We start from the raw sequence: 27,313 nt of genomic DNA, 5'->3' as shown, positions 1-27,313 counted from the left end.
TCAGCTCGTCACAATTCTTCACCTCCTCACGTGTCCTATAATTCGATTGGCTTTAATCATTATCGCTACTTCCCGAGTCAGTGGGCCGTTTTATGCTTCCTGCAAATTGCAATCATCTTGCCCTTGAGCTTATACAAGCAAATTGCCCTTCCAAATATGAGGCAAGCCATTCAGTTGTTCCAGAAATGCCTGTGATACTCGGATGGCTACAGCTATTCGAAGATAAACCAACAGCAAGGACTGGATCAGAGGCACAGCGAGGAGGTATAGTAACATTCTTATCCTACTGATATCGATAGCTACAATAACATTTTCCTTTTGCTAAGCGCTTCTAAGTCTGCAATAACATTACCCTATGAACTGAGCAGGCCAGCGAGCGTTTTCTCTTCGTTCTGTTCGATAGCTTTCATCAGTGTATCATAAGGTGTCAGGGCCCCCAGTGCTCTGCGCATGTGAGCATTGATGATTTGCAAGCCATAGATATAGCTGGCGTTGACCCATGCAAATCTATGTCGATGTCAGTTATCGTTCTGGTGAGTGTAATCAAGCTTCAACATACCCTTCCTTGTTGACACCTCTGAAACCAAGACCTTGGTTGCCGTACTCTGCATCTACGCGATGGGGGTCGGCTGGTCGTGTCACGTCGTACTTCTCAACGACAACGCCGTGGAAATCAACAAAGGCCTTTGTGACCATGAAAAGCCACTTGTAGGCAATTCGCTCTGCCTCTTCAGTGAAGCTGTAGCGAATCAAACCGGTCCACGCCAGCATTTGCTGTGGAGGCCAGCCATATGGGTAATCCCACTGTCTGTTAGGTCGATCAAGGCCGACGGCTCCACGCGATTCTTCCGTTCCTGAAACTAGACCGCCGTATGCCTCGAACTTGGGGAGAGCCTTGCGGACCATCTCAGCCGCCTGCTTCGGCGTGGCAATGCCAGCCCAGAGAGCCCAGAAGGTTGTGCAACTCTCATATGTGCATCGTTGGCGCTTCGCGGTGTCATAATCGAAGAACATGCCCTCCTTCTCATCCCACATCAGCTTGTCTACAGTAAGCTTACGGCGCTTGGCTCGGCGATCCCAGGCCGCCGACGAGAGGACCTCGCCAGGCTCATAAGGTGTGCCGGCGCAAAATTCCTCGGGCATGGTCAGCTTATCATTGAAGACACTGCGGATAGTTCGGGCGATGTCGGTCTCGTATTTGAACAGAAGACTGTTGAGGTCGATCGTGGCCAGGTCGGCACACACGCCCTCGAGACGGTATGAAGTATCGTGACCCGACTCGCGTACAGCACGGTCGTGCATGAAGTATTCGTCGAGTTCGGGCTCCACAATGTCGCCGTGATTGTACTTTCGCACAAAGTCTTCAAAGTTCGTGTTGTGCTTCTTGATATAAGGATCAAGGATGTGCACGAAGTGAGTAGCCTCAGTCTCAGGAGGTACTCCACGACCTTCTGGGCGGTATCTCGACAGTCCTGTGGTGGGGTCTAATCGGGGCTCCGAGACCCAAACGCTGTGATACTCCTTGATGGCAGCCAGGATGGATCGTCGAAGGAACTCCTTGGCATCGGGTTCGTGCTTGATCTTTTCATAGACACGAAGCGCCATGTCGGTCAAGAACGGAGGCTGTGATCGACAGAGATAGTAAGAACGAGTTGCATTTAGGATCTTGCCGTAGTGTTCGATACAGAAGCAAAAGTTGATGACCATTGACTTGGCCAGATCGACCCGGTCATTGACAAGAAGACCCAAGGAAGCCATGTAGCTATCCCAACCATAAAGCTCGTTGAATCGACCACCAGGAACCACAAAGGGCATACCCTTGAGAGTCCATCCTGAAGGGTGCTCCGGCTCCGGCACTTCTTGCGCGTCGACGGCCAGGAGACCAGGTGCATCGTTCATGTCACGGACGTGGTCTGGGGTGATCTTCTCAGGCAACATCTGAACATCCAGGCGCATCTCAGGTCTCTCTTCGGCAACTCTCTTGTAGAACTCGTATTGTTTAGGGCATCGATACGGAATGTAGATGCGTGGGCGTGGGTCGGCTGTCCAGTCTTTGGGATCTCTAGCCGCAATATCGACAGTTGAAGCATCAATGCGTCTCGTCAAGTTGTCCCAGAAATGGTCACGAATCATACGAGACAAACGGTCGACTGGGTTTTCATTGAGACGACCTTCGTCCAGAACAATCTGCTTTCGTCCGTACTCTTTGGCCAGGGTCAACTCCTGCAGTAGGTTGGACAGCATATAAGTTCCTCGCACGTCGAAACGGTTGTGACCAGCTGAAGCAGCGGTACGCAGAGAAATGACTTTGGGTCCATTGTCCTCGATCGTGATTTGCATGTTTCCATTGGGGTCTTCTTGGAGTGACAGACTTTCCAATGTTGAATCGACTTGAATTAGAAAGCGTCGGTTCTGTTGAGAGACCTCATCTGGTAAGGAAAAGTGTTAGCACAGTGGGCAAATCCTTTCATGATCCTCCTCTAAGACCTAGGCTGCCAAAGCAAAGTAGCCTAAAGGCCAATCTAAGCTCGCATAAGATGACTTGGTTGTTTCATCTCTTATGCTTTCGGCGGCCAATTCTTTTGACACCCTATCAGATTACTCACCATGGCTGCCACGTCGAAAGGGTTCCCGAAGGTTAACACGCTCGAAACGGGACATCAAACTGTTCTATCTCCGTGTCAATTAGAGCCACAATATAACAGGATCAGTAGCACCAACCTGGGAATAAGTTCGGGTGCGGGGACCGGCACGGTTTTGGTGACGCTCTTCCGTATAGTAGCTTTTGGCGTCGTCGTAGACACCGAGATCATCAGAACCGCGAGTGCGGTGACCAGAAGGCGCGGCCATAATGGTTGAATTGGTTTACCAGGCCTGTTGTCAGGAGACGAAGCGGGGTTAGAAGGATGAAGCCAGACTCGGAGAGAAAGCTCGTTGGGATTGTGACACTGTCCAGCTACGTCGACTAGTGATAGTACGAAGATCGCAAGACAAGACTGGATGAAAACAGAAACAGGAAGAGGGTAAGAACACGGAATTGAATCTCTCTAGCGTAGGAATACAGTAATGTCAATAGGTAGAAGGAGTAAAAGTTTGTGAGGATGAGGGCGAGTAAGTAGGTACCAAGTTGAGTAGGTAGAGTAGGTATGACGGCAGAATATTATGGGGGCCCGTTGTAAGAGCGAGAGAGAGGAGACAAGAACAAGGTAGAAGTGGAGAGGAAAGATAAAAAGTGGCGGATAGAAAGCTTGGGTGGAGGAATGGCCCCGTAGTCCTGGGGTGACGACAGTGACAACTGAAGAAGTGGTCCCCCCCTCTCTTACCTGATTATAGTAACTTCCCGCACGTTTTGGTGGTTTCTTTCCTTAACAAAGGAAAACAAGAGATTCACTCCGGTCTCGCTCACTTATCGAGGTAAAGCTATAGGAGTATACAGTACAAAAATTTGAACAAATAGAGCGGTGAGGGGAGCGTGGGGGGTTGTCACACCTCAGACGATTGAAATGCGAGATCAATGCAGGGTTATTCGGTGAGGGAAGCATCAGACAATAATATCAATTGCTGTACCTGACCTAAGGTTACCTCAGAGCCCGGCTTTAGGTGAGCTGCAGCCCAGGCAACGTAGCCCTGGAGGGAAGTACCTTAGGTAGTATGGAGGTTTGGAAATTCATGGACGGGATGGACCTATGGCTGCCCCTCATCACCCCTCCGTAAAGCTTCAGTAGTTGTCCACAGGCTGTGACGATATTGCGCCGTAGGGGTACTCCACTATCAGGGGGATCTGCCCCACGCGTTGCCGTTGACTTACACCACTAACCTCACTGAACGCTCCTCTAACCTGATGCTGTGCAACCTCAAGGGAGGCTTCAGATCTGGTTTCAATACCCATACCTTGCGTTCTGAGTGATAGATTCCGTCCCGCCTTTATCTGAGTCCATTCTTGTATATCTAGTAGGTACGGAATATCATCTACTTGGATCAAATACCCTTCAATTCCTAATTTACTTCATCCCCAACTACCAACCCCACTCTGGCCATCCCACCTCTTTAAACCTTCCTCTCAGTCTACAAGGGCTCACTTTCGGCCGATACTATCACACATTCTTCTTGGTCACTCGATTGCCGAAATCTTAGTTTGAGCGCCGTTATGATCTCGGCGTGGGTTTATCAAGCTGATTTATTATGGGACATATGCGAGGTGAATCCGGGGATTGTTATGATGTGTGTCTACCTAATATGGTCCGAAGAGACTGAGACATGGAGATTTGGTTTGCATGGCTTTATTCAATCTAAGAACACGGTTTTTTTTTTGGCATGGCTGCAACCCTAACTTTATGTTTATCTAATCATCTTGATCCCATACTATCAGATGACCTTCCTCCTGCGCATATATCGATCTCGTGATCGTCCGTAAATTCAAAAACGACTTCTTGTCATGATCTGCCCGAGAAAGGCATCAGGAGTTATGCTCAAGTGATGCTATCTCAGCAACAAACACACGTCACTTATCAGTAATGCGTGCTGGTTACCACAGCATCCCATAACGTTGCACCGAGGCACATGAATTAGACGACAGGTCTAGAATATATAGCCACGTACGCCACCACGACAACGGTTTTATTATTCACATACCAAGTAACGTAGCTCTAGTTCATAACAGCTTCTATTGGGAGAAAAATAAGATGAAAGGTTAAATCAATCTATCGATGTAGTGGCGCATAATGCTCTTGCACCCGACTTTCACTTGGGTATTTGTCGTATCCATCACCATATTCAGTATCCGTCCCTTGACGCCTTCCAAATGCATAACTCATGTCCAATCCGTTACTCCGAGACAAGGCTGCAGCAATGATGACTACTCGTCACTCTCAGCTTGACTTCGACGTGCCATCATCCTCCTTCGCCTTTCTTCTACGACCTCGGGGTCCCAGGTCCCTGCAAAGATATCCTCACACTCATCGTCGTCGTCAGAATCGAACTCGACTTCCTCTTCCTCACCTTTCTTAGGTGCCATGGTAGCCTCCTCATCGTGCTCATCAATGGCGTCTTCCCAACTCCGATATGTAACGACTCGTTCCATTTCTAGAATGAACTTGCCGACTTTGTACTTTTGGCTCTGCTCCTTGGCATCCACGTATTTCCAACCAAGTTTGCTCGAGCACGCCCCACAGTTGATATCAGCAACGACATGCCACCCTGTTACGAGTTGCCGATTCTCACTTTTTCCCACCCGTATGTTGCTCAGGGTCTGAGAAGCAGGGAGAGCAGGCGGTGCGACAAGAAACGCCCGTCCGTACCGGCCGGTGAAGCCCTTCGAGATGACCTGGGAGGCAAAGGCGATATCTGCGGAGCATGTCGAGCAGCGCAACGTATTTGGCGAGGTACGGGACAACCGGCCTCGTCCAGACTTGGACAAGAGACCATCGTTCGGAGGTGAGCTTGCTGGAGTTGTCACCGCTGACGATGCGGCAGATTCTGCAGAGCTCGAAGAGGTTGAGTGGCGACGGGAGAAAGGAAGCTTGATGCTAGGCAGCAGGAAATTAGGAAAGACAGGCTTTGTAGCCGAGATGCCACTCTCGCGAACCATCTCGGCGGTTGTGATGTTAACAAATCCCGGAAACTCTTCAGGTTGTTGTCTTTTGGAAGAAGTATGTAGGCAGGCTCGCTCTTCCGACGGGGACTTTTTGGAACTTTCTATGGAAGGGTTAGGGGTCTGATAAGGTGTGGGGGAAACGTTCCACTGAAAGCGCCAAAGCTCCACAAGTGGCGTACAACAAAGTCGTTGCAGACGGAAGCTGGTGCTGTTGCAAGTTTGTTTTATGGCGAATGCAGTGCCTAGGAGTACAATTCGCAGACAGCTGTAGTCGGTGAACAAAAGTGATCTGGCAGTTTCATGCATCATCTGGGGTATGGAGAAAATTAATACCAATAATCTGATCAGTTGGTCATTCTGCCCGACTCAGCCGAGCAGCGATCACCAGACTCACAACCAGTGATGGACGAGGAACCTCCACTAAGTCTGAAAGGGGCGAAAACAGCTCCAGGTCTTCCTCCTATCAATAGCGACTGACGTGGGGAAGACCAACGCAGGAGGGCGAAAAAGAGGGGTCCAGCCACGGACAACGATCAGATGGTACGTACCTACCGTATCAGGTACCTTATGCAGGGTTCAGCAATTAAGGTCTGCTGAAGTTGGTAGATTGATTATCATGAACTGGGCTAATCCAAATATTCATAATGTGAAGCAGTCCGTAAATAGCAATGTTCATATTGTTCTTTGTTCCAAGGGGTATTTTGTCCCGATTCTTTCTTCATATGGTACATTAAACTAATTTTATTTCCCTAAGACTGAGGCTCCTCGGCAACGTAGTGGAGGTAAGCTCCCAGCAGCTTAATACCCTCAATGTAGTTGCGCTTATCAAGCTTCTCGTTAATAGAGTGAGCACCATCCGTAGAGCTACCCATGGGCAGTAGGAGCACATTCTTGCCTGTAGCCTCCTCGAAAGTAAGGGTGACAGGGATGCTGGTAATTGTATTAGTGGTGACACACCAAGTTCAAACTCAATGATTGACTTACCTTCCACCCTCGCGAGTGTAATCAGGCTCGACGCCCCATACACGCTCAACAGCCTTGGCGGCGGCCGAGAAGTTCCAGTGCTTTGGCGAGGCAACCCACCACTTACCGGTGTGCTGAGCATACACCTTCATGGTGTTCTTGCTGCCAAGCTTGGCAAACTGGTCTTCAACATACTTGTATACAGCTTCGTTTGTCTTATCAATATCCATATCGGGAACAGTTCGAATGGAGAACTTTCCAATGACCTTGGCAGGAATGACAGTCTTGGCTCCTGGAGCAGAGAAAGCACCCTCCACACCGTGGATGGACAGTGACGGGTATCGCCAACGGCCCATAAGTGTACGCTTCTTGTCATCAAAGATGGTTGTCTTGCTGCCCAAAGATTCATGGATGTTGTCCATGGTGAAAGAAATACCATCGTATAGACCCTCCTCGTCAGCGGTGATGGGAGCAACCTGCTCCTTGATACCTGGAATCTGAATCTCGCCACCAGTGTTGACAAGCGATCCAAGTACTCTAACGAGATCGGTCATGGGCTCCTGGGCGGTGCCACCGAAGACACCACTGTGAAGATCAGCACCGGGGCCAGAAATCTCGACTGAATAGTAGTTGCAACCGCGAAGACCGTAGGTCAAGCAGGGCTTCTCGGTACCGAGCCAGTAGTTATCCGAGATACAAACGGCCTCAGCATCGGCAAAGTATTTCTTGGCCTCCTCCTTGATGAGGTCGTCGAGGCCTTCGGAGCCGTACTCCTCCATTCCCTCGAAACACATGAGCAAGTTGACAGGGAAATCGACGCCCGCCTTCTGGTGGGCCTCAATTGCATTCAACCAGCCCAAGACGGGGCCCTTGTCATCTGTAGATCCACGTCCAAACATACGGCCCTTGTCGTCGACGGTGAGGTCAAAGGGCTCAGTAGCCCAGCCGTCGCTCTTCTCAGCAGGTTGAACATCGTAATGGCCATACACTAGGATGGTACGCTTGTTCTTGTCGCTTCCATATCGTGCAAGGACGACAGGGGGAAGGTCGAGATACTCCTTGTGAGGCTGCTTTCCAAGAGGTCGAAGCTCTACAGAAGCTCCGAGAGCCTTGAGCTCGTCGCCGAGCCACTCTCCCATGCGAACAACATCAGGTCGGCGCGCATCCTCGGCAGAAATGGAAGGAATGGCAACAGCCTTGCGTAGCCGCTCAATGAAGTGGTCGGCGGAGCTGTCAACCTGCTTGAAGAAACCGTCGAGCTGAGGAGCCATTTTCTTTGCTTGGTGAGCACGAATAGAGTCTGTGAGATAGGTACGAGAAGTGAGGTTGTGTTTTTGAGAAAAACTTTGCGAGATGGGTACTCGTAATGATAAAAAGGGCCTTTTGGGGAGCGCAGTTACCACTTGAGCGCAACACACAGCTGCCCTATTGAGGCGGAAGGTGCGGGGCATTACACCAGACTTGATCTCGGACCTGCTCTATCGGGCGGGCAGCGATATAACAGCTCCGTTCTCACCTTATGGCGGGGCAATTGACAGTTCGCAGATGGTCCGGTTACTTACGGCAACCAATGGCAAACCACTGCAATCCCGGAGCAATGATTAGTCACTTGGAATAAAGAGACTTTGGTTCGAGCTCTCACTGTCACTACACTTTTCCATGTGAGCGGGGTGCTGAGTCATCCGGAATAACTTATATGCGCGCATCCACCTCCTGCTCGATTAGTCACCCTCAAGGGGCGGATCGCCTCTCCTCTCTTCCCGCTGCCCTGTTGTTAGAAGACTCTTTCTCTCCCCACACTCTCTCCATCGCTCACCCATTCCTCCATCGTCGACGTCCTCTTTCGCCATCGATAACTCGACGTACGGAATTAACGCAGTCGCCAGACCGCGCTCTTCTTGTTCTCTTGCCATTTTTTTTTTGTCTCCGCTCGACGCCTTGAAGTCCGTATCTCGCGTGACCAACGATCTTCCGGCTTATTGACACGATCCCATCACTTTCACGCGATCCTCGACGAATCGTCATTTATCCGTCGCTCGAGATTCCCTCGTATAACGTTTCGCTGGTCTGCTCCTGCTAGGGCGTAAGCGCTAGGACGTTTGGCTAACATAAAAGGTTGCTGGTTGAGTGGTTTAACGAGCGTTGGTGATCTGGAAAGTGAGGTGGAGTTTGAGGGCTGTTTCTCTTCTGGCTTATTTTGCCAGCTGTACTCCTTATTCATTGCACCCATTTCTTTTTTTTTTAACCCTATTGCCACTATTGTTCCCTCAAAGTACAATCAAAATTGATTATTTCCATTCACCTTGAGAGTTGAAAGAGGCACGGCAGTGCAAGAAAGAAGACGAACAAACAGAACAAGCTGCCTTGTTTTGCAAACGCAAACAATCAATCAATACTTACATAGTGCTTTGTGCGACCCGCCCGACCTGACCTTTGGACTTTTGCCGACTTACGGTATTTGAATCTCAACAAACTTCTGTTCCCTACCGTGTTGTGCGTTTTTTTGTTCCTGTAGGAAACATCTAGCACATCTCAACCAAAATGACGTCCTCCGTCTATTTCAAATTCAAATCCCAAAAGGAACCTACTAGAGTCGAGTTTGATGGTACTGGAATCTCAGTTTTCGAGCTGAAGCGTGAGATTATTACCAAGAGTGGCCTCGGAGACGGTACCGACTTTGATCTCCATATCTACACCGATGATAATAGCGAAGGTGAGTTCGCACAGTTATTTATGTAGCCAAGATTACTAACAAGCACTTAGAATACGACGATGATACGACTATCATTCCCAGGTCAACGACCGTCATCGCCAGGCGTCAGCCTGCACTCAAGCCTGGCGCAGGACGTGCTGCTCGTTATGTATCTGGCAAGATGCCCGTCACAGCCAAGAATGCCGGTCGCAAAGAGCAAGCGGCCAAGGCATCGGTTTCCAAACCAAGCTCTGATGCAATCAGTCAGATGAACAATGCCATGACTGAAGAGGAGAAGATGGCGGCCATGTTTGCTGCCCAAACCGAGCAGTGGTCCGCTCAGCAGGAAGAAATGTCCCAGTAAGTTGTAATCATGCTTGAGGTGTCTCGTTCAAAACTAACGTCATAACAGCCAAACACCAGTCTTCAAAGCTGGTGCTAAAAGACCCGCAAACGTCCCTGACCATGATCCCCCGAATGGTTATATCTGTTACCGATGTGGTAACAAGGGTCATTGGATTCAGTTATGTCCGACTAACGACGACCCTGAGTTTGATAATCGTCCACGAGTCAAGCGAACCACGGGTATTCCTCGTTCGTTCCTTCAAAAGGTTGACAAGTCCGTTGTCCTTGCGCAAACTGATGGGGACGAGTCCAAGCGTCCTTCGGGTATTATGGTCAATGCTGAAGGAGATTTTGTTATTGCTGAGCCTGACAAGGCGTCATGGGAACAGTTCCAGGCCAAGGCCAAGTCTTCAGCCACGACGAATGCACCTTTGGCCGAGGATAAGGAGATTCAGGAACAGGGCTTGGAGTGTTCGATTGACAAGAAGATGTTCATAGAGCCAATGAAGACTCCTTGCTGCCAGAAGACCTTTTGCAATGATTGCATAACCAATGCTCTCATCGAAAGCGACTTCGTTTGCCCCGCATGTCAATCAGAAGGTGTATTGATTGATGACCTTCAGCCAGATGAAGAGGCCTCGAAGAAGATTCAAGAGTACCTGAAGGAGAAAGAAACAGCGAAAAGCCCCCCTCCCCAGTCACCCAAAGCTCTGGAAGATGTCAAGACAGATGGTGAAAGTCAAGACAAACCTCAGGATGAGACTGCTAGCACCACGGAGCAGAAGACTGAGAATGAATCTCACGATAAGCCCGAGGATTCGTTAGCCAAGGAGACCTCAAAATCGCCCGTGTCACAGCCAGCAACAGTCAAGTCTCCCCCTACAGGCCCTAAGAGTCTTGTATCTGCCTCACACGATGCGTCCAAACAAGTAGATGGTTCAAAACCCACAGATGTCAACTCCAGGAAGCGACCTGCCGACGATATTCTTGACAACCCTAGAATTCCCAAGGGCCCCAAGGCCATGCAGAATCAACAAAATCAACAGAACATGATGAACGGCATGGGTATGAACGGTATGGGCATGAATGGTATGGGCATGAACAACATGATGTTCAACGGAATGCCTATGATGCCTAATATGATGGGCATGCCCAACATGGGAAACATGAACATGGGAATGCCTAACATGAATATGATGGGAATGCCAGGGATGATGGGTATGCCCGGATTCCCTGGCATGAATGGCGGATTCGGCGGTATGAATGGCTGGGATATGGGAATGAATGGTATAAACGGCAACATGGGCAACATGAACGGGGGCATGAATGGCTTCCAAAACGGCAACTTTGGACAAGGTGCTGGTCCCGATGAAGATGCCTACTTCCGCAAGCCGGTCAACCCTCATCGACATCAGAACAAGCAGCGAAGAGTACGACCCAGCGACTACCGAGAGCTTTAAACCACGACTCGACATACAGGACCCGATTACATCCTTGCTAGCGATTGCTTTTGTCTATTTTCACTATCATATTTACATGGGTAACTTGCATTATACGCATACATAACCGAAGGTCACCCCCGGGGTTGGCTTACCTTGGATTGAGGATCAGGTCGCGGTTTGCTTTTTATTCGGCATTGCTTACCGTCAGATCGGACGGACTGGCGTTGGGGGAGAACAAGGGTTTCGATTTTTATGAGAGGGTTTCATGTCTACGTCTGCTTGGGTAATAAGGGACAATGCGTTACACCGCTCCAACAAACTTTGAAATAGTCAAAGTCAAACAACGCATAATCAAAATCTTTTTGACAATAACTGGGTATTTCTGTTCTGTGACTCGATTCATCTTGAAAGCGCATGATCTCGTAAATCATCGATCAAGCCTAGCAACTCCTTTATGCCATCAGGCTCCTGTATGCACTACGTGACCTTTTGTTGTTTTGTTTAACACTGCTCCAAATTTCTTTCTATCCCCAGCACTTCGCGTATTTCATAATATGTCTGTGTTGTATCTGCTTACTCAGGAGGAACATAGGGAGTGACAAGCATTTCACTGAACTTCTCGAGCTTCTCCTTGCCCCGGACCTCCTCGACAAGAAGGGGCATCTTGACGACATTGAAGTCCTCGGCATAAAGCTCCTCGTATTGGTCGAGGTACTTGCGCTGCATCTTGCGACGAGCGTTGCACTGGTCACAGTCGCTGGCCTTCTTGGGGAAAAGCAGCTGGTTGACAACGATGGAGTGTGTGTCAATACCATATCCAGCAAGCTCCTGGATCATACGCTCAGTCTCGTAGAGACTGAGGAACTCTGCGATACAGACGCAAACAAAGGTAGTGAGCTCGGCATCCTGGAACTGGGTGTTGACCTCGCCAATTGTCTCGCGCAGAGACTCAAGTTTCGCGATCATGTCGTTGAGGTTCTGGCCGTTAGGGAGCTGGCCTCCGGAGCCAAGGAAACCGTTTAGAAGAGGACCATATTGAGTCGAAAGCTGAGAGACCTTGGCGAGGGCCTTCTCGAGGACGGTGGGGAACTGGAGGAAACGCAGGGTGTGACCTGTAGGAGCTGTGTCGAAGACAATGGTCTCGTAAGAGAGGGACTTGACTTGCTTGAGAACCTCGGCAAATGACATGGCCTCATCAATACCAGGGATCTAGCTGTTATTAGTATGCGCGGTGTGATGTAAGCGTTGGATTGACATACGGCAAAAGCGAGGTCCTGCATCATGCCTCCCAGAGGGCCACCAGCAGCAGCGTTAACGTCGTCAGCTTCACCCTGACCAGCTAGCATATCCTGAATGCTGCCGTTGGGGTCGATCTCCATAGCACTCAGGTTGTCGAATCCGTTGACGAGACGGGCCTCCTTGCCGAACTTCTGAGAGAAGGCATCTGACAAGTTGTGGGCGGGATCGGTTGAGATGAGAAGTACAGATCGGCGGACCTTTGCGAGCTGAATGGCGAGGGAGCAAGAAGTGGTGGTCTTTCCGACACCACCCTTTCCACCGACAAAGATCCAGCGGAGGCTGCGCTGGTCAAGGAGGGACTGAAGAGAGGGCTCGAGAGCATCCTCGGCGGAGATGAGGGCGGTGGACATTTCGGTGGTGATAGTTGGCCTGTAGGTGTTTTCTGTAGTTCCAGTTAGGTAAAGAGAAGAGGAGTGGCGTGAAGGTGTCAACTTACTGTGAGGCAGGAGGCTTGTCCGGGGTAGAATCAGGATTTGGGTAACTTCTAGAAGCTCTTGGATGGTGGAGTTGACGACACTGGGGGATTTGGAGGGGTATCGAGCGACATAAAGCCTCTTCAGATAGTGGGCATGATACCGTAAGTCATGACTGCGCTATTCTGTCAAGTGTGCGCCACATGCTCACAGCCCACTAGCCACAACTTGGGCGACAACTCACATCTTGGACAGAACGATAACTCAATACTTCAGGGTATTTGTCGTCAATGACTAGGACTGTAAGATTATCGTAGGGCTGAATAGTCCTATCGCAATATCAGCTATTTCTCATTAAGTGACCTTCAGTCTTTGTCGGGCCGGTGCCGACCATAAAGATAGGACCTCTCAAGTACCGGCGAACGGCGTTAAGCGTCCGGAGCTGCGCGTAGATAGATACAAGTAGCTCAGTTTCATCTCAATATCATTTCTTCATTTTATCTACGTAAATTTCACCGCTCATCTATATAGAAGCGGCTTCTGAACACTGTGTTACAGCTGGGTCTTGCTTGCTTACTGGTTGCTACTGAAGCGGAAACAATTCTTAGGCCAAAAACTCACTGATTATCTGCTGCTATAAGCTATAAGCAAGGTAGGCTGTGCGCCTCAGTCTCTCACTGCCTCAGCTCACCTCACTTCAGCCCGAACCCCTCTTCCTGGCAACTCTCTCCTCCTCTCTTATTTACTCAGGCAGTGATCAAACAAGACCTGAGACCAAACACTTGAAGATATTTCGGGTACTTCTGAATCTATCTTGCCTGCGTCTCATCAACCGATCTCACTCATACCAGGCACATTTCAGCTTACAGTGAAGGCCTCCCCCACCTTGACGTCAACCTCACCGAATATCAACCACCACACCACAGTCAACCACATCGTACACCAAATACTACTTTGACGATGGCTTCACACACAAAGGACCCCATTACTTGTCACGTTCTTGACACTCAGGCTGGTCGCCCCGCTCGCGGCATCCGCGTCCGCCTTGAAGGTCCCATTCCTGCTTATGCCAACCCGCACTCATCCGCTCAGCCTCGGGCCAACACCTTTGAGTCCATCACTGACGAGGATGGTCGCGTTACTTCCTGGTTGCCCTTTCTCTCCGAGGACTCTGCCGGAGAGCCTCCCCTCCAAACTCTTGTTGAAGTCCTTGAGGATCGCAAGGGAAAGGGCTCATCTCGCTGGACGTTGCGCTTCGACACCGGGGCTTACTTTGGCGAGGACAAGACCTTTTTCCCAGAAGTGACGGTTACCTTCCGTATGGAGGAGAGGCAGACGTACCATGTTCCTCTACTGCTGAGCCCCTACAGCTACACCAGCTACCGTGGAAGCTAAATCGACCGCACCAACTTTTCAATAGAGATGAAATAGGCCAAGGTGGTATCTCGGGACCTCGATATGAACACCAATACGATTAGCGGAGCGATGGGAAGGATGGTACAAGATGTTTCACAGATAGGAGCATCATGAAGAATGATGAGCATTTTAAGAATAGCGACCAAGCTACCAAAGTATTAATTCTTAATGAGTGTCTGTGTCGGTCACTTCACGGTGAACCGACAACTGTATATGAGTGACATTGCTGTCTCTGCCCTGCCAGAGGGAACTATAATATCCAAGCTTTTGCCTGTGTTGCAGACAAAACTCCGTCCCTGTCCTGAAATCTGATCCGTGATCCCAGATAAACGCCACGCTATCCACACACAAATGGAAAAAGGAAAGAGAAACAAAGAAACAAAAGAGTGGTTTTTGAAAAGAAATGCATCTTGAAGATGCGGTCGTTGCAGGTCATAAATATTCGGCCGTATACGTCGTTGTAGCAGTCATGGTCGTGTCGAAGCCAGGTGGTGGTTGTGCACACCGCAATGAGGCCAGACTTTTAGTCAAAGCACACCTAGTTTCTTCGCCATTTGCTCAGAAATCCTTTCTTAGAACGGTGGGACGGGACATCAGGCGAAGTGGGTGGTGTGTCTTCGTCTTCCCTCCTCGTGGCCCTTGATGCGAGACTATCGGTTTCGTCCCTGGAAATTCGAATGCTGGGCGTAGTTGGGCGAACGCTGACAAGAGATGGGTTGGTGGCGATTCTGAGACTATCGTGGTCTCCTCCGTCGGATTGAACAAGAGAATATGCGCTGTAGAGTGCCTCCGAGGCGGGAGTAATGCGGCCATGGTTGAGAGTCCTTCGTTTCTTCCTCAGGAATGATCGACGGGTTCGCATAAGAGCCCGGTCGGGGTCAATGTCCTCTTGGCTGAGACAGGCGTTTGGTGAGAGATCCGCATCAGGATGTGGTAGAGTTGTGTTACGGACTGAGAGGAGTTAGTCGGGAAATTCTTTATTGTTGGCAAGGAAAGAAACACTGACGACTGTTGAAAGGCTCAGGGAACCCTGTGTCTCTGGGTTCTCTTCGAGTCTTGGCGGAGCCAGTGGTGGTGATGGAGCTCGCCATTGTGTCGGTGTGATAAGTAGGGTTGGAGTGCGAAGTCATTGAAGAGTTGGTTGAGAGTTGAGTGTTTACTCGATGACAGTAGTTGGATTTAATAAAATGAACAAAGTTTCGAGGCGTTGCTGAGTCTTGAACTACATCGACTCTTGCTCAAAAGGTTGATTGCCGAATGGGGTAATGGTAGTGTGAGCGTGTAAGCGCGATGCCGTTTTCGTCTCCCGCAAGAGCAAAGCCTCAGCGGTTGCACGCAATCTGTCACTCTCTAGGGTGCGAAAGAGAATGCGAGAGAGTGCAAGAGACTTTTTGTATAAATCAAAAGTCGAGTGAGCGAGTAGACTATCGGTTGAAGAGAAAAGGAGATTCCACTTTCGCTTCAGTGAGTAGAGCTCTAGCCGGAAGATTTGTGGTCAAATTAAACCAATGCTCTGAAGTTGCTGGGGTAGATATGGAGGTCAGGTAGGTAGGATGGGAGAATGAGCGATGAGAGGGGGTTCGACAGGGTTATATTCGGTACAAGCAGTAGTGCTGTAGCAGTAGAATGATGAGCAACATGCATGTACGATTGGACTGGATTTGGTTTTTTGTTTTCTTGGTCTCTGCTTGGCTTATCCGTATGTCTGTTTGATCGGATCTTCGGCGCCTCCAATGTCAAGTCCAAGTCTGTGGCTTGGCTCTCGCTATTCGGCACCTGGCCAAGAGCTACAGCGCCCAAGAGACCACTGCACTGCACTGGAGATGGCAAAGTGGCCTGTCTGCGCCCCGGAAAAAGGGAACAACTGCCCGAACAAGGGTTCACTAGGGCCAAAGAAGAAAAGGTGCGTAATTGACAAGGGGGGGTCCGGTGAAAGTGGTTCCGATAACCAGTGAGTCTTTGTCTCTTGTTCAATTCAGAGACAAGAGACGGAGACAGAGACAAGACACGACTGATCCTTTCCCAAGATGTACCGTGATGAGCAGATCAATAAAAATTAAACAAAACACTGAGACTTTGATGGGGCTGAAGATCTGCGTTGCAGGCTTGCAACTAACTCGTAAGATGGCAATTTAAACCTGACAGTCCGAATAAGAGTGACGACAATATGGACCCTTCCTTCCCTGGGCCTCTTCAGGTGGCTCTTTCTCTCGGCTCTGGAGCCTGAGCTTCGGATAGAGAGTTTTCCAGAGTGTCTGGGGTGCAGTGCTTCTTTTGAGGCTCGGCCCAGCCCATGGAGCGCTTCGCGCAGTGGAGTTGGTGGTTCGTCAGCCTAGAACAGTTGGCGCCGCGGCGCTGTCTTGGCGAATGATTTGTTGAGGTGGGCGCCAAAAAGTCTCTACTTAGTGGAGGCTCTCACTGGAGGTTCTGCAATGGATAGCCTCCCCAGCTGCTGATGACTGTCGGGTCCGTAGGTCAGATTCCAACGTAATCCAGTGGCTGAAACGACACATATAGATTGAATTCAACGTCGACTTTGATCAAATGCCGTCTCGTTCCGGCCGGGCTTTGCTGTGTTATTTATAACCACCTGCTCTTCGTCAGCGTCACAAGACGATGCTACGACACCAACTCGATTCGATTCAATGTCTCTAATACTGCATCTCCATTCATCAGTTCTGTGCCGAACAAGCGCTTCAGTGCACTTCCCTCCCCAACGACCCAGGCAGTCAAGGATATGCCCAGTCCAATCCATCCCCCGGTCCCATGACGACAAAGCCGGACCGTGCAGCTGGTACAGTAGTCAATTCAGCCGGTGTCTTGCAGGCCAGAGTGTTAGTGGTTCGCCAAGAAGCTCTACTGTCATGACAGATTCACTATTGTCCAAACGTGCGCTTTTCCTATTGTTCAGGTTTTGGATGATTCGTAAGTCTATGCCACTTCAACGCGGGGTCACCGACCTTTTCCTCCTCGGCGCATCATCACGTGCATTCTTGATTCTCTTGGCCTTTTACCATCTCAATTCGAGTCTCTGGTTCATTCCACCCCATATCCATGCCCTCTGTTTTTGTTGTTGGGCCACCTATACCCTTCAATCTCTTTAATCTCATTTAAATCCAACTCCTCGGCCGCTAGTTTATTAGTGCTAGCTCTTGATGCCCCGCTAATTCCCGCAGATTCACTCTACTTTCTCCTGTAACCTGGGTATGGACTCATAAACAGACATCGATAAGAATTGGCTCCCTCCCAATTTAATTCCAGCCCCTGATTGTCTATAGGGTCGGGCACTTACCAACTTCAATATCCACTGAAGCTTAAAAGATCTACAATAACAGAAAAATTCTCATCGTGTTGTCATGACAAACAAATATTGGGCCTTGTTAAGTTGATCATGAACCCAAGTACAGTACATACCCGACTGTGTTCATAGGCCCATAAAGTGTATCCGATAACCGCCTACAGTTCGTGTTCGATCCGGTTGAAAGGCCATGGGAGGTCGAAGCTCAGTTCTTGGCTGTGCACGACAAGAACTCCGCTATCGAAGCGGCGTGCCTATTCCAGAAGGTCAAGTAAATACCTACATCTTGTTTATCCGTAAGCAGTCCTAGTCATGTTGGTTGGTCCTTTGATCCCTGGATTTGAAACCAAGATTTTGGCCAATGGCTGGGTACTCAAGTCTTGGCCGTGTGCACGTCTCATAGTTTCAGTCTTTCTCAACACCATACAGATTCTGCTTCGTCCTGACGGCAAGTTAGTACATAGCGGGCGCCCTCTGATAGGCCAGCCCGTAATTGTCTTTGCCCCTCCAGGCTCGGAACTTCTTGACTTATACCGTACTTCGAGCCGCACCTGCGTACCTGACTTTACGAGTTACGTCCAATCGTCTAAGCCATTTTACGATCACTGAGGTAAGTAAAAATAAAAACTAACGTGGCGTTTACCGGCAGTTTTCACGCATGCTCCCATCGTCACCAGAAATACAACAATACGTATCCATACAGGCGCCTTCAGATCCAATGGCTTTTGGGTTTATCGACATCGGCATTCCCGCCTCTAGTGGGCTCTATGTGGGGAATTGTCCCAGCGGCTATGACGATATTATTATATCTACACTACTGGGTTGTACTGAAGAATTATCTTTTGACTTAGGGCGCCAGAAATGATACCTATTCAAGCTCACGTAAAGTAACTATATTATTCTGTCTCTTATGCTCTTGGCGGTCAATTTTCGATACCTTATTCTGCTCTACTCTGCCGATCAAGCCCTGTCAGTTTCGCTGAGTTTCATATCGCATTCGAAGTTCTGATCGGCATTGAAAGTAGATCTTACTGTTCTCATAGCAGATGGGCCACCATATTGCCTAACATACCTAGATTACACAGACGGTTGGTTAATGGAGACGCAAAAGCATAATTCGAATGTACCGCGCAGTGGCCCAAATCTGGTTTCTCTTGTTGGATACAAATTAACATTGAGCTTCGAGTAAGATGTCGCTATCATAGTATATCGCAGAGCCACCAAGTACATATGAATGTCTCCAAACAGGACGAGACGGGACAAAATAGGACAGCCAGCACACATATTCCTCTTAAGTCAGTGACTGAGACCCCAACTCTGATACATCCGCCTAGCAGCATGCAAAGTTCATCTCCGAGGCTATCATAACCGAAATGTTGAGGACAAGACGAGTCGCGTACAGGTCAAATCTGCGAGGCACGACAGTGACTGGCGATCAATATTGATTTGCATGAGCGGTAAACCAAAGCATTCTCAGCATTTCATTAAATATGGATCAAATCAACTCCAGTATATCAGCGTCGCCGGACTGGAAATTCTATGTATGCTGGTATTGATACCCTGTTCCGTCTCTTATGAAGAATAGCTGCCTAGGAAAGGTAGTTGGAACAACTGGCTACGCCGGAAGAAAACCCCAAGAAATTCATACTTTCTCAATCTGAAGGCAAGGACGATAGATTTAGTTACCTCTCCGACCCCCTGTGCTCATAAGTGTGATTTTCTGTTTCTTTTTCTTCTTACCACCTCCGCTTCCACCATTGCCGCCGCCACTGCTGCTTGGCCCTGCTCCGCCGATATCATCCGGGCGAAAGCTACTTTCCGCTGCTTCAATGGCCTGTATTTGCATCGCAATATCCGTTGTATCGAATAGGTCCTCGTCTCTGAGCCACCCGTCGTTAACATCTGAATGTTGCACAGCTACCATCTCAGGCGATCCATTGATCACCCTCGTGCCCCAGACCGTCCTCTGGTTTGATGGGCTGGTTGATATATCAGCCAATGTCTCAAATCCTGGGCGAGGATCCGGGGGCGTGGTTCCAGAATGACCGCTCAATGGTTGAAATTCTTCAAGGTCCATCCGAGGGGCATTATCATCCTCCAACGGCTCAGGGAGTCTCTGGTAACCCGTAGTTTTTCGCAAGTTCGCTGCTTCGACACGTTCAGCTTGGAGGCGTTCGCGTTCCTCTTGTGTCTCTTTGTCGCGGTTCCGTCTTCGTCTCCGCTCGATCTCACTTGAGAACGACGCCAGCGTTTCTTCTGGCACAATATCGGTCCAGTCGCACTCCAAAAAATTGACAACGCATCCACGAGGAAGGTGGCCCAGGTATTTTGCCCGTCGTCGCATAGCATCATCAACCACATGGCCAGTGGAGATATGTTCGACACGAGGAAGAAGCGTAGAAGGGAATGACGAGAAGGACCCATACTTTGTTTTCAGAATGCGAATATCCAGCGGCGACAGGTATAAGTGTGGCGGAGAACTATAAAAATAAAAATCGGCGTCTGTAGAAGCCTTTGTTGATGTTGATGGACTCTCCACAACCTGAAGCTCGGTCAGCTTCTCCTTGGCGGCTGTGATCGCTCGAATCGCCTTCTGGGACCCTTCGTCGTTCTGCCCAAACAATGTCTCATCTTCCTTTGCCTGCTGGGCCAATGCGGCGATCTCCTCGTCGTATTGAGCGGACATGTAATCGGTAGTACCTTTCATCATTCGGGCATAATCCAAAACATTGGCAGCAAAGTGCCAAGGAATATCGTCCACAGAGTACAAAGCTTCAGAGCCGCTCTCTCGCGGGAGCGCCATTGTAGAGTTTGCGTTGCGTGCCATCAATCGGAGGACAACATCATCACCAATTCGAGGGAACGGGCTTTCTTGGCCCGCGTAGAACCTGACAGGCCTCACATCTTGCATATAGATGGAATCTTCGCAAATAGGACACTTCTTCCACCTTGGACCTCGACCCTTTGCCTCATCCTCGCTCGACACTGCGTTCATGAATCGGATAAGACAGGGCAGGCAGAAAATGTGACCGCATTTCGCCATTCGTGGCGCCACAGGCTCGGAAAGACAAATTGGGCAAGACGAACCCTGTGATTCGGTTGAAGCGATAATCTGCATTACAAGAGACCAGTCAAGATGGGTATCGGCATCTGTGGCTTGTTTGTTGTATGTGCCCTCTGGAGAGAGGATGAAGCGATAATTGGCATGGACATATCTAGCCTTGTCGCTGGCGTGGTATCCTGACCCGGGTCCCCATGTTGGCGTTCTTCTATAAGACCTTGAATGCGAATGATGATCCTGTACTGGTCGTGCCACAGAGTAATTCAACAGATGGGTGATGGAAGTCTGCCCGCGCCTGCTATTGGGATTTCTGAACGCTCTTAGCTCAGCCATGGCGTCTTCGTCATCGGGGCCGGTATCTGCTCTGTCGCCAAGTCCAGGTCGACGCTGGCTCCGATGCTGCTTGCGCGAGCCCTGAATCTTTCGAGGCATCGATTGTGTGTATGAGGAACCGGCCTGTGATGGCCGACGGGATGATTCGAAGCTTGTGGTCGCGGGGCCAGCTTGAATAGCTGGTGAATTTGACGGCGCAGGGATGGACTTTCCCACGTTTGATGCAGAGGAGCTCATTTTTTTCGTGACAGAATGATAGGAATCAATCGTGTTGAGGTAAAAGATGGGCTCAATCGTTCGATGGCTCGCGCTTTGTCTCGGTGGCGGGGACGATGGTAAGGTCTAAAGGCAGGTATCTAGAATAGATTGCCGCCTCTGCGGATGGTCCGAAAGAGGTAGAGATTGAAGCCTCCAGACAGTTTGATATATAAGAGAGTCAGATTGAGATTCACGAAGGGGTCCAGTTGGGACGGACCCCGTTGATGGATGGAAGACGGAGGTGGATCGAACGAGTCACTGGCGGGGCAAATCGTGACGGAGTTGACGGGCTCGGCGGCGCAGGGCAATGGCGTTACCGGCTTCTGGTTGATGCTCAACACGGCTTACATAATGATTGCGACTTAGTCATTTTCAAATGAGGCAAATCGACAACCATGTCTATCACATGATTAAAGGGAGCAGATTAGACAGCATAACTCTTCAAATATATATCCAAAGTTTTTCTTTTGACCTAATAACAGGATCAATCATAGTTGAAGTCCGGTTTCAATCAAAAGTATGCGCGTAAAAACTGACTATGAATTAGGTATATGACGGAGATCCACGTCCTCAGTGATCTCAACCACCCTCCTCTTCCTCATGGATCCAGGGGAATCATTGATAAACGAAGACACCAATTGCAATAAAACAAAAAAAGAAAAACCCATGAGACGTCTCTGATACCACATCGTTGCGACATTAGCTTAGTTGCCTCATTTTCTTATCTATTTGTCAGAAAACTTGTGCTTGATCTTGCTGAACATCGAGCTCAGTCGGTTCTTCTTCTTCTCCTTGCCGCTGGCCGCAGAAGCGCTGCCGTTGCGTGAGGTATCGGCAGCCTTGGTTTCTGTTGTTGAGGCACCGTTGCCAGTTGCTGTCGTGCCATTGCCAGCTGTTGAGCTGCCGTTACCGACCGCAGAGGTTTCTGTCTTAGCAGTCGACTCTTCTGTCTTGGCGGCTTCTGTCTTGGGCTCCTCCGTCTTGGCCACAGGCTCAGCGGGCTTGGTCTCCTCGGTCTTAGTCTCAGCAGGTACGACAACAGCAGGCACGACAGGTGCGGACTCTTCAGTCTTGCTCTCGACCGCTGAATCTGGCTTGGTCTCGACTACAGGCTTGGTGTCGTCGACAGCAGGAACAGGCTCAGCCTCCTTAAGAAGCTGAGCTTCAACCTCCTTCTTGTTCTCAACAGCTTCGGCGCTAGCGGCAGCCTCAGGACGCTCACCTGCCTCAACGATGGAGTCCTTGACTTCGGTAGGAACCTCAGGGGCGACCTGAGGGGTCTCATCGATTGTAGCAGCGGGCTTAACTTCTTTGAGGAGCTCGGCCTCAACGAGTTTCTTGTCCTCAACAGCCTCGGTGTTACCAGCAGCCTCGGGGGCCTTGCCAGCCTCAACGATGGAGTCCTTGACCTCAGTAGGAACCTCAGGAGAGACCTGCTTGGGCTCCTCCTTAGGCATCTCTGGCTCAACGACCGAATCGTAGATGCCGGTGACAGGCTTAACTTCCCTGAGAAGTTCGTTCTCGACCTCCTTCTTGTCCTCAACGGCGGCAGTGTTGGCAGCAGCTTCAGGAGACTTTCCAGCCTCGACCAGGGACTCCTTGACTTCAGCAGGAACCTCAGGAGAAACTTCCTCCCGAATCTGCTCCTCGTTCTTGGCAGCAAGAGTCTCCTGAGCGGCGACAGGAAGCTGCTCCTTGACAGAATCAGGCAGGTTCTTGTTAGCAGTGTCAGTGATGGCGTCAGCAGCGTTGTTGAGAGCTGGAACAGCCTTCTCCTCCACTGTCTCCTTGGCCGCGAGACCAGCTGCAATAACAGCGCCTCCAGCAGTGGCGGCCAGGGCGGCGAGGGTAGTGTCGGGGGTGTTCTCCGACTTCTCAGTACCAACACCAGCTGTGCCTACCGAGGTGGCAGGGGCCTCGGGAACGGTGCCCTTGAGCTCTTCCTCAACCATAGTCTTCTCCTTGACCTCAGCAGGATCTGTGCTAGCCTCTGTAACGGCATTGGCCTTCTCCTGGCTTTCCCTCACGACCTCGGGAACGAAAGCGCCATTAGTCTCGAGGGGGACATCGGCAGCAAGACCAGCGGTAGTGGCAGTAGGAGCAGCAGAGTTAATAGTGGTAACATCCGCACCGATGATGGGAAGGCTGGACTCGGGAATAGTGGTGGCAGTCACAGGAGGAGGTAGCTCGGTCTCAATGCCAGGATAGGCATCACTCTTCTCATAAGACTCCTTGTCATACTTCACATAGGCATCGGTGCTCTGAGCTGTAATAGACTCAGGGATCTTCTCGCCAGGTGCGAGCTTGACAGGGTTTCCTGGGCCCTCGGAGGCGGGGAGGGGGTTGATGCCAATGGTCTTGTCGAGTTCGTTCGCGGGGGTAGCGGGGAAACCACCAGGAATGTCAGAGGGGGTCTCGAGAGGCAGCTTCTCGTCTTGGGCGGACTGTTCAAAAGTCAGCGCACTGAGGGTGTTGTCTTGACGATCCTCTCTTCAATTACCTTTTCATCCAGAGCGGCGGACTTGTTCTCCAAAGGTTGTTCACTAGCCATGGCTGCAGTTGTGGACGAAGGTGTCACGGTGTTGAGAATAGCGGCGGCGGGCGTTTCGTGGGTAAGCTGGTCGGGAGTAACGAAGTTGTTCACGTTACCCTCAAGATCAGGCTCGTTAGGTGCTGATTGATTGATGATCCAGTTACCGTCGACGATGAACTAATATCGAATGGTGAGCGATAGTCTTTACAGTAGTGCGACAAGTATGTGAGAGAGTGCAAGAGCAATTGGGTTCGAAAGAGGGGACAAAGTGAGTTTAATGAGCTGGTGCGATGACGAAGAGGAGGACGGAGCTGAGAGCAAGAGCGGGTCGGGTATGCAGGCACACTAGCGCGCAAGCAAATCAAGCACCGGTTTGAGGACGCCTTGGCAGCACCAAGGGACTTTGGCTCTGCGCAATCTGCGCAACGCAATATCGTCGGCTGGCGCCGCAGAATTCTGCCGGCGTGACCAGGAAAAAGACTTGATATGGGTTGGTAGTAGCGCTCTCCGCTCACTAACGCATTCCAGAACTGTCGCGATCGTGGTCGCCTTGCGTCATACCGAACCGCGGGGGATTTTGGTTGGGGATGGTGCGAGATGCTAATGGGTCGCAGAGAACCCATGACATGACAGCCAGGGAAATGAACCAGGGGCTCAATCCCCGATCCTGGCACAGCCGCAAACTTGCAAGAAAAAAAATCCTTGGGCAGGGGCCTAAGATTACGGCAGCCACCGCCATTGCGCCTCCAAGTTGTTTAGGCTTAAAAGAGCCCTGCAAATAGTGATGACCGTAAAGCACAGGTTCCCGAGTGGCACGGTCATCGTTGCTATCCTTCGCTCTTGTCCCAACACCAACTGCGCAAAGATTTGGCTGGCAATAGCAATGACATGACATATCCATTGTCTTTGTAGGAGTAAGAGCCTTGGTTTGGCGCTGGCTAGGATCGCGACATGGCATAGGGTTTTCAAAGAAGGTCAAATGCAAAGTGAATATCGGGAGGGAAAAGAGGGCAGTTTGTTGGCATTGCGGGTCGTTGCTCGCAGACGCTGACGCACCTTGTAGTAAATCTTGCCCTCGGGCTCCTTAAGGTCGACGGTCTTGGAGAAGACATCGCCTTGCTTCTCGAGCTTCACGCTCTTAGTCCAATTGTCGAAAGTGCCGGTCACGTAGACCTCGTCGGCGGGATGCTCCCTACACAAAATTTGGGGTCAGTCTTGAGTGTCTCAGACATGGACGAATTGTCGCAAAATGTAACTGCAACGTGAAGCACCATTATAAGATACAGGTATTGGGGTAGGCAGGCTCCCGTAAAAAGGTCAATGGTGTTGTTGCGCGTGGAGGTAGACAAAGTGCGACTCGGGGGGCTGGATGAAGCTGTGTCGAGCGGCGCTGTATAGTGAAGTGAAGCGCAGCGCAGCGCAACATAGGTTCGGTAGATTGCGACTTACCACTTGAAAGTGAAGCTGCCCATGGCTGAAATAAGATTTTTGCGGAGCGACGAAGGCTTCGGGTTGGATTCGAGAGAACGCAAAAATGATTTAAGGTAGGGTGACTGTGACGGTGACTGGCGTTTGGTGCGTCTCGAGGTTGAGTGAGATTTTGTTTTGTTTGTGGGAGAGATGTTGGGTTGGGCCTGGGAGAAGAAGAGCCAGTTCGTTGACGAGACGGGGAGACACCAAGACAAGACCGGTTTGGCGTTGGTCAACAAGGCTGGGGGGGACTGGAGCGAAATTAAAGATTGTCGGCGGCGGCGGCTACGGGTACGGGGCAGTAACAGCGACACGAGAAAAAGGTACAGTCGGTACAAATCAAGGGTGCTGCGACCGCATCGACCGGAACGATTGAGACAGGGATTGATTCTAGGCCGTTTGAGAAGATGGTTTTGCCTTCGCCGGATGCAGAACAGGGTGATAATTGCAGCGATACGTATAGTCGATACGGTGAAGAGATAGGTTTTGGCTTGGGGAACTTGAGAGAAGGTCATAGAAGGTGTCTTTTTTTTTTCTCTCTCTCGAAAGCGGAAAGTAGTAGGTAAGGTAGATATGGAGATACGTAGTAGGGAGGTAGATGGATGGATTGGGAGAGAGATAAGGTAAGGTCTCGAAGTAAAAAGGTACAGGACGGATAAAGATGATGCAGCGGTGGTGATAATGGAGGTATGGAAAGAAGAAGCAATTGAGCAAGAGCACGTGGGGTTGTTTGATTTGGATTGTGTGCAGAATCAGTGATGATGTGCAGCAACGGCAGGAGCTGAAGCAGAAGCAGAAGCAGCAAGAAGAAGAAGGTGAGTCGCAATTCAGAGCAAGTCCGATGAATGAGGTTGTTATCAGGTATCAAAAACAAAACAAAAAAAGTCAACCCTTGTGATGCAGCAGCAGCAGGCGAACGAGGCCGGGCCAGGCCATGCCATGCCGTGCATACAGATGGATTCGCTGCGATGCAATGCAATGGATGCTTTTGCCCGCCCTGGACTCGAACAGGCGAGCATCTCTCTACCTATGGATCAAGCCAAGGATGATGTACTGTACAACGCATCTGAGAGAGAAAAAGTACCTCGTTTGTTTGTTCTCGTCACTCCCAACCTCCAATTTCAATACACCGAATTCATCCAATGTTTTCATCACCGCCGTATCAGTATTGGTTGCTGACGATACTTCATCCATACATCGCATTTTATGGCAACCCTCTTGATGTGACTCCTCATCAGGTACAACGCTCAACTCTTTAGGAGGACCCATGATGCAGTACATCCATCTGCAATGTCGAATCTGCATTGGACTCGCAGATGCAGTTCGAGAGCTGTGGGACCTCTCTGACGACATGGCAGTCATGGCGTTTACTCGTTGGCGGTCGGTTTAGCTGGCGTCGTCTGTGGGTAGCTTTCTCTTTTCTTTATTGTACTGTACTGTCGGGTACCATTCAGCTTTTCTGCAATAGACCGCATCCGGGACATTTATAAGCTGCTGGTGGTGGCTGACGACGGCATATATGTTTTGAATGTTTTCAACCAGACAAAACCTGAAGTTCCTCTTCCTCTTCTTCCTCTTCTTCCTCTTCCATCACTATCATAGTGAATCGCATCCCATCTGAAGATAAGCGCAATCTGGCGAATTGCACGGACGCGGTTCTGATCTGAACCAGAGCTCCATCATCACCGGAAGCTATTGGATGTGATACTGGGGTTGTTTTAGTAGCGTTGCATTGCCACGAGTGCCTGGGCTAAACCTTGTCAGGCCTGGGTCACCTAACGGTAGACTAGGCTAAGCTCCATTAGTGGTACAGTGCACCTCAGTTGATGGGTTTTCCTTTCTTTCATGTGAAGAGGTTGGGTTGGTCGGCGGTGAATTGGGTTCAATTTCAATGCATCTTGATGAAGCCTCAGATTCAATGGCTGGTCACTGTTGAACCCAAGCAAGCAACTGAGAAAGCTTTGCTGTCTTTGAGCTCAATACTACGGATATCTTCACATGTGTTAACGTCCCTCATCATACGATGTCCACCGCATCTTGGTTGGTGCACTAGTACAGTACATAAATGACTCTTCATGACACCCAGACCCATATCATGACAACTCAAACCTGCATCGTGAAGCTTGCGTCGATCGATGGACCATACCCAAAGGCGGTGTGTGCGCAAGTATCGTGCAGTAGGTATACAGTAGTGTAG

At 50.0% G+C, this 27,313-nt stretch overlaps 9 protein-coding genes across 9 annotated transcripts; 2 read left to right on the top strand and 7 right to left on the bottom strand.

Annotated features, from left to right (window-relative positions):
• Positions 1–353: 353 nt before the first annotated feature.
• FIESC28_09899 (uncharacterized protein) lies at positions 354–2,850 on the bottom strand (the record flags this gene model as incomplete). Its single annotated transcript, XM_031164034.1, has 4 exons — positions 354–507; positions 560–2,429; positions 2,607–2,670; positions 2,722–2,850. The coding sequence occupies 4 exons, from the start codon at positions 2,848–2,850 to the stop codon at positions 354–356; spliced, it is 2,217 nt and encodes a 738-aa protein (XP_031011930.1).
• A 2,005-nt stretch (positions 2,851–4,855) lies between these two features.
• FIESC28_09898 (uncharacterized protein) lies at positions 4,856–5,587 on the bottom strand (the record flags this gene model as incomplete). Its single annotated transcript, XM_031164033.1, has 1 exon — positions 4,856–5,587. One exon carries the CDS (start codon positions 5,585–5,587, stop codon positions 4,856–4,858), a length of 732 nt encoding a protein of 243 aa, XP_031011929.1.
• Positions 5,588–6,342: 755 nt separating this feature from the next.
• FIESC28_09897 (uncharacterized protein) lies at positions 6,343–7,827 on the bottom strand (the record flags this gene model as incomplete). Its single annotated transcript, XM_031164032.1, has 2 exons — positions 6,343–6,523; positions 6,578–7,827. 2 exons carry the CDS (start codon positions 7,825–7,827, stop codon positions 6,343–6,345), a joined length of 1,431 nt encoding a protein of 476 aa, XP_031011928.1.
• A 1,270-nt stretch (positions 7,828–9,097) lies between these two features.
• Positions 9,098–11,053, top strand: FIESC28_09896 (uncharacterized protein; the record flags this gene model as incomplete). Its single annotated transcript, XM_031164031.1, has 3 exons — positions 9,098–9,269; positions 9,320–9,608; positions 9,661–11,053. 3 exons carry the CDS (start codon positions 9,098–9,100, stop codon positions 11,051–11,053), a joined length of 1,854 nt encoding a protein of 617 aa, XP_031011927.1.
• Positions 11,054–11,608: 555 nt separating this feature from the next.
• Positions 11,609–12,684, bottom strand: FIESC28_09895 (uncharacterized protein; the record flags this gene model as incomplete). Its single annotated transcript, XM_031164030.1, has 2 exons — positions 11,609–12,244; positions 12,295–12,684. 2 exons carry the CDS (start codon positions 12,682–12,684, stop codon positions 11,609–11,611), a joined length of 1,026 nt encoding a protein of 341 aa, XP_031011926.1.
• A 1,023-nt stretch (positions 12,685–13,707) lies between these two features.
• On the top strand, positions 13,708–14,142 carry FIESC28_09894 (uncharacterized protein; the record flags this gene model as incomplete). The annotated part of the gene is made up of 1 exon (XM_031164029.1): positions 13,708–14,142. One exon carries the CDS (start codon positions 13,708–13,710, stop codon positions 14,140–14,142), a length of 435 nt encoding a protein of 144 aa, XP_031011925.1.
• Positions 14,143–14,701: 559 nt separating this feature from the next.
• On the bottom strand, positions 14,702–15,254 carry FIESC28_09893 (uncharacterized protein; the record flags this gene model as incomplete). The annotated part of the gene is made up of 2 exons (XM_031164028.1): positions 14,702–15,114; positions 15,170–15,254. The coding sequence occupies 2 exons, from the start codon at positions 15,252–15,254 to the stop codon at positions 14,702–14,704; spliced, it is 498 nt and encodes a 165-aa protein (XP_031011924.1).
• Positions 15,255–19,139: 3,885 nt separating this feature from the next.
• FIESC28_09892 (uncharacterized protein) lies at positions 19,140–21,092 on the bottom strand (the record flags this gene model as incomplete). Its single annotated transcript, XM_031164027.1, has 1 exon — positions 19,140–21,092. The coding sequence occupies one exon, from the start codon at positions 21,090–21,092 to the stop codon at positions 19,140–19,142; it is 1,953 nt and encodes a 650-aa protein (XP_031011923.1).
• Positions 21,093–21,838: 746 nt separating this feature from the next.
• FIESC28_09891 (uncharacterized protein) lies at positions 21,839–25,118 on the bottom strand (the record flags this gene model as incomplete). The annotated part of the gene is made up of 4 exons (XM_031164026.1): positions 21,839–23,557; positions 23,614–23,823; positions 24,703–24,838; positions 25,096–25,118. 4 exons carry the CDS (start codon positions 25,116–25,118, stop codon positions 21,839–21,841), a joined length of 2,088 nt encoding a protein of 695 aa, XP_031011922.1.
• Positions 25,119–27,313: the final 2,195 nt, after the last annotated feature.

The sequence above is a fragment of the Fusarium coffeatum genome, assembly GCF_003316985.1.
Source record: "Fusarium coffeatum strain FIESC_28 chromosome Unknown BRIP53273_contig_273, whole genome shotgun sequence".
NCBI lineage: Eukaryota > Fungi > Ascomycota > Sordariomycetes > Hypocreales > Nectriaceae > Fusarium > Fusarium coffeatum.
The sequence above is the reverse complement of the archived record's forward strand: the minus strand, read 5'-3'. Positions and strand labels throughout refer to the sequence as shown.